Raw genomic sequence first — 15,325 nt, forward strand, 5'->3', positions numbered from 1 at the left:
TACTTGCTTTATATCACCCTGCTTCCCCAGAGACCGAGTGAGTCAGGAAGCTCTAAGAGAACTTGATTATTCGCACGTCCCTCTTGAAAGGGAAGGTGCTCTCCACTGAGCAGGATCGCTGCCTTTGAAGTACAGCCGATGCTGGGACAGACCGGAAACTTCCAGCTCAGTTCTGGAGTTTTCTTTTGTAGAATGCCGAATACCCTGGGGCTGTGAACTGATGTATAGTGAAAAGAGAATAATTTCAGTTCCCTGGGGATGTCTTTGAGGATTTGGGAGTGAGGCTGGAAAATCCAGTTATTTGATCCTTGTTAATGTTGCTCAGTCACCCAGTTGTGTCCAACTGTTGCAACCCCATGGACTTCAGCAGCCAGGCCTCCCTGTCCCTCACCATCTCCCAAAGTTTGCCCGAGTTCATGTCCATTGCATCAGTGATGCCATCCAGCTATCTCATCCTCTGATGCCCTCTTCTCCTCCTGCCCTCAATCTTTCCCAGTATCAGGGACTTTTCCAATGAGTCGCCTTTTTGCCTCAGATGACCAAAATATTGGAGCTTCAGCATCAGTCCTTCCAACAACTGTTCAGGGTTGATTTTCCTTAAGATTGACTGGTTTGACCCTCAGGGATGGGGAAAAACAGAAACAGAACTTTTAAGGCCCTATTTTAGAATTTTGCACTGGGCAGAAATTGCAGGCACCCAGCTTCCATGCCAAAGCTGAATTATGAAAGTGAAGGAATGGGATGTTCACCTTAGCTACAGGAGACAAGTGTTGAGGGTGGCAGGGGGTTTAGGAAGGAGAAAGGATGTCCAAACTCTATTTAATATACAAAATTTTAGGTCCCAAGGCTCAGGATCTTTCATGCCTGCTGCTGAGGATATAGCTTAGAGGACGCAGTTGCATTTTGACCCTGTTTTGTGTACTGCGTTCACAGTAGTTAACTTTTTATACTAGGATTATATTATACAAACTGAAAAATATCTGGGTAGCTATGTCATTGGGTGCCCAATTCTCAAGGAACATCAGCTTTAAACTGTTTAAAACTGAACGGTTTAAATTGGGAAGCAAGGGCCCGGGGCCCAGCATCCCGTAAGTGGCTTTGTCCAGAGAGGAATTAATGCTCACCTGTTCAGGTGTCCAGCAGCGTGGCAGAGCACCTGGCCCACTCTCTTCAGGACTGCTCCAACATTCAGGAAATCTTCCAGACTCTCTACTCCCATGGATCTGCCATCTCGGAAAGCAAGATTAGAGAATTTGAGGTGGAAACGGAGCGGCTGAACAGGTAAGGAGGAATCCTGTGTATTCGGTGGTGGTGTTGAGGGGAAACTCCAGTCCCATCCCAAAGATCCGTTGAGGCTGGCTGATGCATTAGGGCTTAAGGTGATGCTGTCGAGCTGGCAGGTGCGAGTTTCCACCACCCTGCTCATCACAGGAGGGCCGGCTCTGTGGGCCCCTGTGACCTGTCATCAAATGCACAGGGCCTCATGCTTAGAAGGATCCCACACTCGCTTTAGTGCTCTGCTGTCACTGTTTTAAGTGTTAGTTGCACTGTTTTAAATTCTTTAAATAATTTATGAACCAGGGGCTCTGTCTTCTTTCTGTTTTAACATGCTGCTATATTTGTTTATCTACTTATTTCTGGCTGTGCTGGGTCTTCGTACTACCCTCGGGCTTTCTCTAGTTGCAACCCCTAGTTTCGGTGCCCAGGCCTCTTATTACGGTGGCTTTTCTGGGCTTCAGTAGCCACAGTACACGAGCTCAGGAGTTATGACATGCGGACTTCACTGCCCTGCAGCGTGTGGAATCTTCCGAGACCAAGGATCGACCCCATGTCCCCTGCATTGGCCGGCGGGTTCTTACGCACTGTGCCACCAGGGAATTCCCCCTCCCGCTTTTCCTTGTGCACTGGCCCTAACAAACTAAGGAGCAGTCCATATGGAATGACAAGTAGGTCAGGATGGCAAGATGGCTCCCTAGCATGCAGGCCAGAGCTACTGAGACATTCCTGGGGTGGACCAGGCATGCTAGTCTAACCCTCCCTGCTCCATTCAAGGGTTGCCTCATCGTATTTATGCTTTTCACAAATGTGTACATCCTCCCATCCCTATATCCTATCCTACTTAGTTCAGATTTTCTAAGTAGGTCTAACTGTCCTGATTAGAATAATTTAACTGTGTGCCCAGTTTTATGGGTTCTTTCCAGATCTTATGACGGAGGTGATTTGAGTTTGTCCTCCTGCCTCTTTGGCAAAGACTGGCTTGTATGTCATCCCAGCAATGAAATTGGGTTGTTAAAAAAGCAGAAGAGAAGGAGCAGGGCCAAGCTGTGGTGACTGCTGTGACTCAGACCTGGCCCCACAGTGGCTGAATGGTGGCCGAGCATGCGGCAGCTGCCCTCACCCAGCCGTCTTCAGGGGTTACCTACTAAGAACTGGAGAGGCTTGTGAGCCAACCCGTAAGAAACATGGATGCCGTTCCCCACCCCCAACCATTGCTTCATGCCATTCCCCTTGTGTATGGCAAACCTGAATAAATTGAATTATCCTGTTAGTCCTCCCTGATTTGAAGCTGTTTAATATAGTACTTGAGAACCAAGGAAACGTGGCAATCTAGGTCATTTAAATCTTGAAATTAAATGGTTTCCTTATTAAATCCAAAATAGTTAAGAGTGACAATCCTGCTGATTACCTTGCAGCAGTAAACAAGCAGTGCTCTCAGTGTCACAGGCAGGGGAGTGCTTAAAAATTGAATCAGATATGCCCTTTGCAATTTAGTGAAGTCAGATGCCTTCAAGGGCCCTCTGTGTAGGAGGATCTCCTCTCAGCAGATTCTGGGATTTAACAAGCCTGCTCTGTGGTTGAATTGGAGGGGGGGGGGGTCCTTTCTCTTCAGTTATATGCACCTAAGAGAGACCAAAGAAGGGGGAACTATTTGGTGCCTGTAGCTCACACTGTCATGGAGTGTAACAGCTTTCCAAAGACTCACAGACAACCCTAAATCCTCAACTTGGGAGGGCAGAATAGTCCCATTTTGCAAATTAGAAAGCAAATGTTTTGACATTGAATGACTTGCCTCAAGTCCAGAGCTATTAAATAGCCCAGCTGGTCAACCCCTGTCTGTCCACCTCTTCTCCATTGTTTTCTGTATTATCACAGCTACTGCTAGAACATGGGAGTGCTTGTAAATTATCTACCAGTATGTTCTGATATCTTTTATTTAACTACCTATCTCAAAGTTGTAGTCCTATCACACTCTGAAAGTATGACAGCCTTTAACTTGTGTTTGTGTGTGTGTGACAGAGGCATGGGGTGGGTCATGCCTCTGCCACTACTCAAAATACTACTCAAAAGTATTGTTGCTTTTTGGGCTTCTCAGGTGGCGCTAGTGGTAAAAAACCTGGCTGCCAATGCAGGAGACTTAAGACACGCAGGTTCGATCCCTGGCTCGGGAAGGTCCCCTGGAGGAAGAAATGGCAACCCACTCCAGTATTCTTGCCTGGAAAATCCCATGGACAGAGGAGCCTGGGGGGCTACAGTCCACAGAGTTGTGCAGAGTCAGACACGACTGAAGCAGCTTAGCACGCAGCATGCAGATATTAAGCACCTACTATATACTGGGCTATTTGGATGCCAAAGAAAGTAAAACAGACAAGATTTCATGGAGTTATATCCTGTTAAGGAAGTTAAGCAAAAACAGACCAATTAGAACATGAGAAAGCTCCAAGTAAATATGACACTGTGACGAAATAAAAGGTAGCCTTGATTTTAAGTACGAAGACAGGGAAGGCATCTCTGAAGGGGAGAAATAGCAATCGAGATTTTTCAGGCGGGAAAGGAACAGCCATGGGACAAACCAGGAAGAGTCTTAAGGGCCAACTCAGCAACTTCAAGGCTGGGAAGTGGCTGGTATGAAGTCTGAACTCCCCCAATCCCAGTGGAACTGAGACAGAATGAGTGAAAGGATGCGCCCCGTGAGACAAGGTGCTGAAGTAGTCAGGGCTGGGCGGGCTATGGAATTTGAGGTAATAGACCAAGTGCCGTTGGAAGTTGTTAAGGTGCTTTATGTAGGGGAAGAACAGATTTGATTTAAATTTTATTTTGTTTATTTATTTTTTTAATGTCTTTGTATCACTTTACAAATCTTTTTTTTTTTTTTTTTTTAATTTTAAGTTCACTCAGATGTGCAGAATGGCAAGGAGTGGGCAGGGGTGGAAACTGAGCCAGTTCTGCAGTGAACGAGCACAGCCAAGTAGAGGCAGTTTGAAGGGGTCACTGTATGTGTGGTGATAAAAATCCACAGATGTATAAAATAAGAGGCGGTCTCAAGACTCGCAGATATCTTACCTCTGTTGTCGGGTGTATGGTGGTGGCATTTACTGAGATGGGGAAGATGGAGGAGGTTATGGTTAGAGGAAAGTCAAGAATCCCATGTTAAACTTGAAGTGTCTGTGTGAAACCCTGGATATGTGAGACTGGCACTTACAAGAGAGGTATGAGCTAAGAATCTGGGAGCCATGGGAACATAAATGCCTGTGAAAGTCTTGGGATAAAATCACCCTCAGAAGAGAGCATTGATAGAGGAGTGGACCTAGGACTGAGTCCTAAGGGAATGTCAACTGTCACAGATTATATAGAGAAGAGGGAGCCAGCAGAGGAGACAGGAGAAATAATGACCTTTCGGCAGGGAGAAAACCAGTAGACACCTGTCGTGACCCAAATGAAGGAGAATGTTTTAAAAGGTAGGAGCCATCGATACAGGGGTGCTGTCTGAGATAGAATTGACCACATGGAGGTTTGGTTTCATCTAATTAGTAGGGACTGAATGTAACTGGAGCAAGTCAAGAAGTAAAAGAGAGGGTGGGAAGTCTCTGAAGAGGCCGTCATGTGAACAGAGACAGAAAACTGTATCCTGTAACACCTTACATTGAATCGACCTTGTTGCCAAAGCCACGCAACGGTCTTAGTTATATGTGCTAAGATGCGTGGTCCTAAGATTGATCCTCAGAGCAGATGGCTTCCAAGCTCTTAACATTTTGTGTGTGTGAAACCTTATGTCTCTTTAAGACTTGGTGATCTGAGTACTGCAGATGGCCATGTCCTGTGGGGAATGAATCATTGCATCCAGAGCATCAGCGTCCTGGGACAGAAAACAGGGGCTGAAGGCTTCGGCTTTCCTAATCTGCTTTCTGACTTTGCCATAAACTCTTTGGCCTTGAGTTTACAGTTCTGATTTTTATAAAACTTATTCTTATCCACTGATTATCCTGCCAGTAGTAGGCAGTTAGGGGACTGTCCAAGCTGGAAAGAGCTTTGGATACACTCTGCAGTTGCCACTCAGGTACCCCTTAAGTGCAGTTTCTTTTTCACTCATTAATTCATCCTTTGCTCCTGCTCTGTAGTGAGCATTCTGAGTCAAGGATCTGGGGTCAAACTGCCTGGTTCAGAGCCCAAGGATTAACATTTCTGTGCCTCCTCTGAGAAATGGAGATAATACTACTTAATTCAAAGGGCTATTGGGAGAGTTACTGAGCAAGGGCTTAACAAATAGTAGCTCTTATTGTAAGGGTTGCTTTTCATTTGTCCCTGTGGAGGGTGGAGGGTGGTTCATTGGAACATCTGAGTCTTAACTCTCATGAAGGTTAGGGCTCCTTACCATGGTGTATCTCCCAAGCCTAGCACTTTACCTGGCAAATGGCTCATCCATGACTGGTTGGGAAATAACCAGGGAGCAATTTTTATTTCTAATTCACACAGAATTTAATGATTCTTCAGCTTTGAGTTGCTTGCTTTATTACTTCTCATCAGTTGCATTTGCTAAAACATCTAATGAGCTCATATCCTAACGTGCATTTTGGCCAGAATCTAGAGTGGATGACTAAAATCTTGGCAACGCATTATAATCCTAGTGTAAAACTGTGAACGTGATTTTCCTTCCTTTGTAGCCGTATCGAACACCTCAAATCCCAAAATGACCTTCTGACCATAACCCTGGAAGAGTGCAAGAGCAATGCCGAGAGGATGAGCATGCTGGTGGGGAAGTACGAATCCAATGCCACCGCGTTGAGGCTGGCCCTGCAGTACAGGTAGGAAGTTGGGCAGGCGGGTGGGCAGGCGAGGGGCCACTTTCATTGAGAAGGGCATCCATAGCAAGCTTCTGCATGAAAGTAGAAAACCGCGTTTTAGAAAATGTGACTAGAGAACTGGACCAGCAAATGCTAGGGTGTGATAAATATTAAAAATCAGTTAGCAGCCTGGGAGCAATTAAGAAAATAAGGATAATGAGTGTGGTATTAGTAAAACAGGTATGTTTCTGTTAGCAATGTTCAACTGAAATATTATTTCATGTAAGTAATATCACTCCAAGTCTTCCCTTTGGCAGTGGTAAAGAATCCGCCTGCCAATGCAGGAGATGGGGGCTCGATCCCTGGGTTGGAAAGATCCCTTGGAGGAGGAAATGGCAACCCACTCCAGTATTCTTCCTGGGAAGTCCCATGCACAGAGGAGCCTGGTGGGCTACAGAATCAGACACGACTTAGTGATTAAACAACAACATCACTCAAAACATCAATTTTTGTGTTACAAGTTCACTTCTTGTTCTTCCAGTCTTTTTTTCCCAGACTTTATTTATATTCATATTATATTCTACATTGTGGTAAATCTAATTCATTCTCTTCCTTCAGTTTGTTAAACTGTAATATTATTGCTTAAAAGTCTCCATTTATTTTGACTGACTGTATCCCTTCCATCAAGTTTATATGGTATTATTACTCATTTCTCTAAAAGATATTTAGACTCTTGCAGACTCTTGATATTGAAAATAATTCTATGGTGAATAAATTAATACAAAAACTGTCATTCTTGTATTTTCCTTGAGATAAAATCCCTGGAGTAGGAATTATAGATCAAAGGATATGAATATTTTCATGTCTCTTCAGGCATGCTGCCAGTTTTTTTCCCATTAAAAAAAGCCAGTTTAAATGAATGTGATTCATTCATTGATGAGCAAGTGGTACCACTTTTTTTCAGCTTTGGAATTTATCTATTTTTAAATTACTAAGTAGTTTAATAGCTACAAAACTCAGCTTTATTATTGTTTTCATAGACTTATCAGTGTCACCACTTAGGCATATTTACCAAAGTCCCAGAGTAGTGAAGGTATCTTACTCTTGGCATCCTCTCAGAGAATTCAGTATTGTTTTAAGAAACATTGCTTCAAAAAAAAAAAAAAAATATATATATATATATATATATATATATTTATCAAACCAAAATACAGGAGACCAAAGCTAGAGAGCAATCCTGTTAGTTTACAGACACACCAAAGCAAACAGATGATCGTCTGTGACTACTCTTGAAACAGGCTCTCCTGCACCCTCAGTCTCCCTTTCATCTGTACAGAAGAAGCAACGTCCCAGCATCTCTAACTTGAAAGATCAACTGCCCTTGAGAAGGGGAGCTGCCAGCACCCACAGGCAGTCATTGGACTCTCTTTCCTGTCTCTTAGTAAAGAAACTTAAAAGTAAAGACAAGAAAAAAAAAAGTCTGTTGACTAAGTGTTGAGTAAAGCCACATTTCCCCTGCTCAGCTTGGAGAAGCTCATCAATTCTTTGCTTGGGGGTGATTCTCACTACTGCAGGCATTTGGCCAGGATGACTCAAGCATGATACACACACTCCATCCAGTGCAGACATGGGTCCCTATGGGGCCACGGGCAGCAGTGGCTTTCCAGAGGTCACTGTTTGATCCTCTGTCTGGTGTACCCGAAGAGAGCGCTCCACACTCCAGCTCTTGTCAGAGATTTTGTGAGTGTTTCATGACGCAGCTTTACAAGCCTCTGGCAAAACTTTCTATGATGATGGAGCTGTTCTCTGTGTTATCCAGTGCAGCAACTGCTAGCCGCACATGGCTGTTAAACGTATGAAATATGCCCACTGCTGCAGAGAGACTGAATGTTCATTTATTTACCTTAAGTTCTTTTTCATTTAAATATCCACATGTGGCTAGCGGCCACTCTATTGAATAGGCAGGTCTCAGTTAAAACAGTCCCCTTTCTGGGCTGCTATATGAATTCCCTATTATCGTATAACTGTTTATTATGTCAAAGCTTCTGGGGTCAGGAATCTGGGAGTGATTTGTCTAGGAGGTTCTGGCTCTGGGTCTCTTGAGTTTTTGGTCAAGCTCTCAGCCAGAGCTGCGTCAGCTTAATTGGGGCTGGCAGATCTGCTTCGAAAGGCTTCGGGTAGAATCCTCGGTCCTTCACTGGAGATTGGCTGGCGCCTTAGTTCCTAACCACACGGGCTGCTCCATAGGGCTGCTCAAGGGTCTTCAAGACGTGGCAGCTGGCCTCCTCTGAAAAGGATGATCCAAGAGGAAAAGGGAAAGGAGGAAAGAGAGAGAAAGACCAAGATGGAAATCATCCGTTCTTTCATAACCAACCTCGGATGTGATAACCCATCACTTTTGCCTTACTCTCTTAGTCACACAAACCAGCGGGAACAGGCGGAAGGGGATTACAGGAGGTGTGGCGATCCAGGGGGGCGGGGCGCACCCAGAGGCTGGTCGCTGTGAGCGCTTCACCTTTCCCTTCAAGCTGATCATCAAAGGAGCAGCAGACTTGCCTCTCTCATCTTCATTGCTTCCCTTGTATTTTTCTAGATCATAGTCTAAAGTTTTGTTTTGTTTTTTTTAAAGCAGGGCAGGGAGGGGGCCTCAAAGCAGAGCGATCCCCTGACTCTGTCCATGAGTGCCTGTGGGCGTGTCCTTGCCGACCTGGGCAGGGAGGCTGAGAGGCAGGGCTCGCACTGCACCGCAGGGGACTCGCAGTTCTCAGCCCTAGCTGATGACGCCATGTGCTTCTCTTTCAGCGAGCAGTGCATCGAAGCCTATGAACTCCTCCTGGCTCTGGCCGAGAGCGAGCAGAGCCTCATCCTGGGGCAGTTCCGGGCGGCCGGTGTGGGGTCGTCCCCTGGTAAGTGTGGCTGGGTTCCTGCAGCCCCTGCTCCTCGTCCCCCCACCTCTTCTGGTCTCCTACCCCCCCGTCTCGGCTGTTGGCATTGGCACGCCTCCCAACAACATGAAATTCACTTGTCAAGTGTGTTTTTCATTTTTTCCTCATGACTGAGCGAGTAAATTGTTTATGTTGAATGCAGCAGGAACTGAAGTGGAAACAGCATTACAGACAAGTTAAAACAAACAGGCCGTCTCGGGAAACATACTCTCCCAGGCCGACTCTAGGACCAGATGGGGCAGGAGGCCCAGATTCGCCCTGAAAGGGACCAGCTCTCCCACAGCCTCCCTGCAGTGCTGGTGCCTGAGGGTCCCTGTGCTGCCCACAAGGCCTTTGCCTCATCTGGCACTGCATTTTCTCCAGGTTTGTTCCTTTGGATTCAAAGGAACATGGGTTCCCCCTACCTGCTCTCCAGGTGACATAGAAATGCAGAGGAACATTTCACACCTTGTCATCTTCAGCTTCACCAATGCCAACCCCGGGGGCCTGCTGCCCACCTGCCCTCCCTGCCCGTCCTCCACTGCAGGGGTCATGCATCCCCCAGGGTCGGCATCATTTGTCCCTCCAGACCCACACCGCCCCCGACTACTGTGCCCCAGTGCTGAGTAACTAGAAGGGCTATGAACTGAAAAAAACACATGCAGGGCATCCTAGTTACCATCATTTGCCAAAACTTCACCCTTGACTATGACTGTGGGCCTTGACATAACATGGGGACAATAACAGTGGAAACAGTGTTTGGAAGGAAACAGAGGTTCAGTGACAGAGGCCCCCAGTCCTGGGGCCTCCTGGCTCCCTCAGCCTACACTTGACCACAGCAACTTCTCCCGAGAAACCACAGCAAGTGATCAAAAAACTGACCAGATGACTCGAGAGTCAAAGGTGGGCACTCTGCACAGGCTGGCGAGCAGGCCACCCGTCATCCTTTTCCTCCTAGGCTGTGAGCCCATATTAAGGCTGTCCTTCCAGGACACACCTTGCAAAGAAGCTCGCATCAGGGTACCTCCTGAGTGCATCTCCCATCCTCCTTGCCAGCTCCTCCCTCCCTGCCCAGGCTTTAGCTTTTCTTTTTTTTTTCTTTTAATAAGACCTGATGGAATCCCAGTTGAGCTATTTCAAACCCTAAAAGATGATGCTGTGAAAGTGCTGCACTCAATATGCCAGCAAATTTGGAAAACTCAGCAGTGGCCACAGGACTGAAAAGGTCAGTTTTCATTCCAATCCCTAAGAAAGGCAATGCCAAAGAATGCTCAAACTACCGCACAATTGCATTCATTTCATATGCTAGTAAAGTAATGCTCAAAATTCTCCAAGCCAGGCTTCAGCAATACGTGAATCGTGAACTTCTAGATGTTCCAGCTGGTTTTAGGAAAGGCAGAGGAACCAGAGATCAAATTGCCAACGTCCACTGGATCATCAAAAAAGCAAGAGAGTTCCAGAAAAACATCTACTACTGCTTTATTGACTATGCCAAAGCCTTTGACTGTGTGGATCACAATAAACTGTGGAAAATTCTTCAAGAGATGGGAACCAGACCACCTGACTTGCCTCTTGAGAAATCTGTATGCAGGTCAGGAAGCAACAGTTAAAACTGGACATGGAACAACAGACTGGTTCCAAATAGGAAAAGGAGTATGTCAAGGCTGTATCTTGTCTCCCTGTTTATTTAATTTATATGCAGAGTACTTCATGAGAAACAATGGTCTGGATGAAGCACAAGCTGAAATCAAGATTGCCGGGAGAAAGATCAATAACCTGAGATATGCAGATGACACCACCCTTATGGCAGAAAGTGAAGAAGAGCTAAAGAGCCTCTTGATGAAGGTGAAAGAGGAGAGTGAAAAAGTTGGCTTAAAGCTCAACATTCAGAAAACGAAGATTATGGCATCCGGTCCCAGTGGAAACAGTGGCTGACTTTATTTTGGGGGGCTCCAAAATCATTGCAGATGGTGATTGCAGCCTTACTGCAAAAGGTGATTACGCTTACTCCTTGGAAGAAAAGTTATGCCCAACCTAGACAGCATCTTAAAAAGCAGAGACATCACTTTGCCAACCAAGTTCCTTCTAGTCAAGGCTATGGTTTTTCTAGTAGTCATGTATGGATGTGAGAGTTGGACTATAAAGAATGCCGAGCACCAAAAATTGATGGTTTTGAACTGTGGTGTTGGAGAAGACTCTTGAGAGTCCCTTGGACTGCAAGGAGATGCAACCAGTCCCTCCTAAAGGAGACCAGTCCTGGGTGTTCACTGGAAGGACTGATGCTGAAGCTGAAATTCCACTACTTTGGCCACCTGATGCGAAGAGCTGTCTCATTTGAAAAGACCCTGATGCTGGCAAATATTGAACGCGGGAGACAGGGACGACAGAGGATGGATGGTTGGATGGCATCACTGACACAATGGGCATGAGTTTGAGTAAACTCTGGGAGTTGGTGATGGACAGGGAGGCCTGGCATGCTGTGGTCCATGGGATTGCAAAGAGTTGAACATGACTGAGCAACTGAACTGAACTGAATTTCCAAGGTCTTTTTTTTTTTAATTTATCTATTTATTGCCTGTGCTGCGTCTTCGTTGCTGCACTTGGGCTCTCTCTGGTTGTGGAGAACAGGGGTACTGTTCGTTGCGGTGAGTCGGCTTCTCTTGGTGGTTTCTCTCCTTGCGGAGCACAGTCTCTAGGCGTGCAGGCTTCAGCAGTTGCAGCTCCCGGGGTCCAGAGCGCAGGCTCAGTAGTGGTGGTGCACGGGTTTAGTTACCACGTGGCATGTGGGATCTTCCAGACCAGGGACTGAACCTGTGTCTCCTCCATTGGCAGGTGGATTCTTGACCATTCTGAGCCACAAGGAGCCCAGGCTGTAGCTTTTGCACTGAACAAACACTCGCCTGCTTTTCCTCCTTCCCTCCTTTCCTCAGTTTTGACATGGACAGGAATCTGAAATAAAGGAGTATCCTGGGTATTAATTTCCTGTTTCATATCCAAGTCACCCAGTGAGGAAGCAGGCCTCCATTTGTATGTGTGACCATCCTCCACCTCTCTCTCTGAGTTTTCTTGTTTTTTTGTTGTTGTTTTTTAAATAGTATTACCCTCCCAGCCCAACAGTAGAAACTCTGCCAGCATTTCCATTAGGAAGCTCATTTTTCAGGGTCTTTTAACCAAACCATAAAACTTTATTCTTCCTATTAAGCAGAATCCTAAAATGATCTTGGCTTGCTGTCAAGTTCTTTTTTTTTTTAATAAATGTATTAAGGAAAATTATCAATTAAAGGCAAAAAATCAATCATTTTATTTCTACTTTTTCTCAGAGGACTGTCTTAGTCTGTGCTATCCTCGAAAGGCACCTCATATGAAGCTTGTCCCTACTCAGCACAGTGACTTGGATAGGAGCTAAAAGGACTTAAATCTGCATTTTAAATATTTAAAATCAATAATAAAATGCCTTGTATTCACATAATCCTGGTTGGCTCATGGGTCTATTTATAAAATGGAGCAGTCAGTTAATATGCCTCTTCAGAATTCAGAGAGCCGTCAGTTGTGGATGTCTGTAAAGTATCTTATTTAGCAGCTTTTTAAGCTTACTTTTTAGCAGCTCCCTATTAAACCGGACTCTTCTATTCTGCCCAGTTGCAGTGATATGTCATCCTGCCCTAACGTGCCATGGAGCCGCACAGCAAGAATGAGTTGTAACATTCACCCACAGTGTAGTTATGGGGATTTCTCCTTTGTTTCTTCTTGACTGCACAACCATTCATCCTGGATGATTTAGACGGTGGTTTTCAAACTGTGCCTGGGAATCTGGAGGAGTTTCTTTGGGCCCCAGTGTTGGGCTTGGAGAGTGGGAAAGCTGAGTGTATCCCCCTCCCCATACCCCCTGCCCACTTAAGCCAGTTTCATATTTACCATTTTTGTATCTTAGACTTTGGCATTAGATTTCATTTATAAATATTGGAAGATTGAGGGTCTGGGCTGTAGAGGTAACAAACCAATGACTTATTTGGCCTGCAGAGTTTTTGAAAACGCAGCTAGAACATGGCCACCTTGGGCAGGGGATCCCCAACCCGGCTGCGTGCTGGTGGCCACCACCCTGAGTGTTGCTGCAGACATTAGCTGGCTGTGAGAGGCATGGAGCTTGCCCCTGGACATGACTGCACTCAGGGAGAGCATCCATGCAGGACATCAGAGCCAATCCCAAGGTTTTCGTTTTAACCATTAGTTCTGTGTCTCATGCCTACATGAAATTCTAAGCGAAGCTGCAGACGTGTGGAAACATGGCGAGGTTGGGCCTCATTTCTCCTTGGTCTCGCTCCCAAGGAAGCGCTGAGCAGCTGAGGGAGACGGACCGCACAGGAGTCTTGGGGTTGCATGCCAGGAGCAGCCAGGAGCCTCAGGAGTTAGGAAATCAGAGCGGGTTACCGCTGGACACAGAGCTGGAAGCTCACACGGGCCAGCCCTTCATCTGTGGGGGAAGAGAAAGCCTTCCTCATCGCAGCTTCTAGGTGAAGGACCGGCCCCAGGACACACGCTCCACCCCTGTCTCCACCAAGCCACCTCCACCCTGAGTGCCTGCCCCATCACCCAGCCTTGTTTATCTAGACCATTGCTGATTAATTAACCCCTTGGTTTCTTGCAGGAGACCAGTCAGGGGATGAAAACATTACTCAGATGCTCAAGCGAGCCCACGACTGCCGGAAGACGGCTGAGAACGCCGCCAAGGCCTTGCTCATGAAGCTGGACGGCAGCTGCGGGGGCGCCTTCGCGGTGGCCGGCTGCAGCGGGCAGCCCTGGGAGAGCCTGTCCTCCAACAGCCATACCAGGTAGTCCGCGCTCCTGCCGCGCCGGGTGGGCGTCCACCGGCTCCACTGGCCAAGCTCAAGGACTGCGAGGCTCAAGGGTGGCAGGCTGCGCCCTCCCGAGAGTCGGGATCTGAGTGGGAGAGCTGGAAAGTGCCTTCTCATGTTGCCGCCCAGAGGGAAGGGGGGGGAACCATGTTGCTTTCTGTCCTGTGCCCTTTCCCACTTTGTTCTGCCCTGCATTTCCTAACAGTCCTTGATTTTCAAGAAGCATCTGGGGTGGTGAAGGCCCATGTGCTGCAAATGGTCCCGAAGCATCCAAGCCCCAGACCGCCTCCTAGTTCCAGGCTGCGTTCTCTCCCTTCCTCCTGTGCCTGTGTCCTTCGTAAACCCTTCTCGGGCAACAGGCTTCCCTTCTCCCACCTTTTGCCCTGTAGAGTGAGGCCATATTTATAGCATGTGTTTAGCAGATGCTTAGCATGAACTGGGGTTCAAGTTCAGTATCTGTGAATCTAGAAAACTGAAGCGGGTGCTTGAACAAGATGGGGAGGGAAACAGTGAACACCTTGCTAAGCATAATTTGCTGAAGCGGTTGGATTCCACTGGGTGTGGATGGAGAGTCATAATGAAATGTTTTCCAATGATCTTCTCATGTCTTGTCACCAAAATCCCTAAAAACATGAATGCCTTCCCTTTTTCTTTCTTTTTTTTTAATTGATTTACAATATTGTGTTAGTTTCTGGTATATAGCTAGTGATTCATATATATCAGATCAGATCAGATCAGTCGCTCAGTCGTGTCCGACTCTTTGCGACCCCATGAATCGCAGCACGCCAGGCCTCCCTGTCCATCACCAACTCCCGGAGTTCACTGAGACTCACGTCCATCGAGTCAGTGATGCCATCCAGCCATGTGTATATATATATTTCTTCATATTCTTTTCCATTTTAGTTTACTATATAATATTGAATATAGTTTTCTGTGCTATACAGTAGGACCTTATTATTTGTTTATGTGATATATAGTGATTTGTATCTACTAACCCCAAACTCCTAATTTATGTCTCCCACCTCCTTCCCACTTTGGTAGGCATAAGTTTGCTTTCTATGTCTGTGAGTCTATTTCTGTTTCATAAATAAGTTCATTTGTATCATATTTTAGATTCTGCATAGAAGTGATAGCATATATTTGTCTTTCTCTGTCTTACTTCACTTAGTGTGATAATCCCTAGGTCCATCTATGTTGCTGCAAATAGAATGCCTTCCCTTTATGTTCCAGTTCTGTCTAGAAAGTACTTTGTTAGAGATTCTCATGTAATAACCACATCACAAAAGATAGGAAGAGTAATGACCCCATTTTTACAGGTGAGAGAGACTTGGCTCAGAGATGTGTGAGTGGCCTGCCGACATAAAGTCACATAACTGACAGCTCAGAGGGGTGTTCAGACCCAAGCCCAGGCTGTGGCACCAAGCGTATTCTTTTCACTAGGCCAGGTTGGAGCTTATGACTTAAAAAATGCTGTTTGCTTACAGATCAA

The 15,325-nt window shown here is 46.2% G+C and overlaps 1 protein-coding gene across 2 annotated transcripts in view; it reads left to right on the top strand.

Moving 5' to 3' along the window:
• Positions 1-15,325, top strand: part of MCC (MCC regulator of WNT signaling pathway) — a 524,409-nt gene that overhangs the window by 470,405 nt on the left and 38,679 nt on the right. For both annotated transcript variants that reach the window (XM_061429887.1, XM_061429888.1), the window contains 4 exons: positions 1,133-1,281; positions 5,940-6,080; positions 8,862-8,965; positions 13,629-13,812. In XM_061429887.1, coding sequence (XP_061285871.1) covers positions 1,133-1,281; positions 5,940-6,080; positions 8,862-8,965; positions 13,629-13,812 — 578 coding nt within the window. The remainder of the gene's footprint in view (positions 1-1,132; positions 1,282-5,939; positions 6,081-8,861; positions 8,966-13,628; positions 13,813-15,325) is intronic.

Source organism: Bos javanicus, chromosome 10, assembly GCF_032452875.1.
Source record: "Bos javanicus breed banteng chromosome 10, ARS-OSU_banteng_1.0, whole genome shotgun sequence".
In the NCBI taxonomy this organism is placed as follows: Eukaryota; Metazoa; Chordata; class Mammalia; order Artiodactyla; family Bovidae; genus Bos; species Bos javanicus.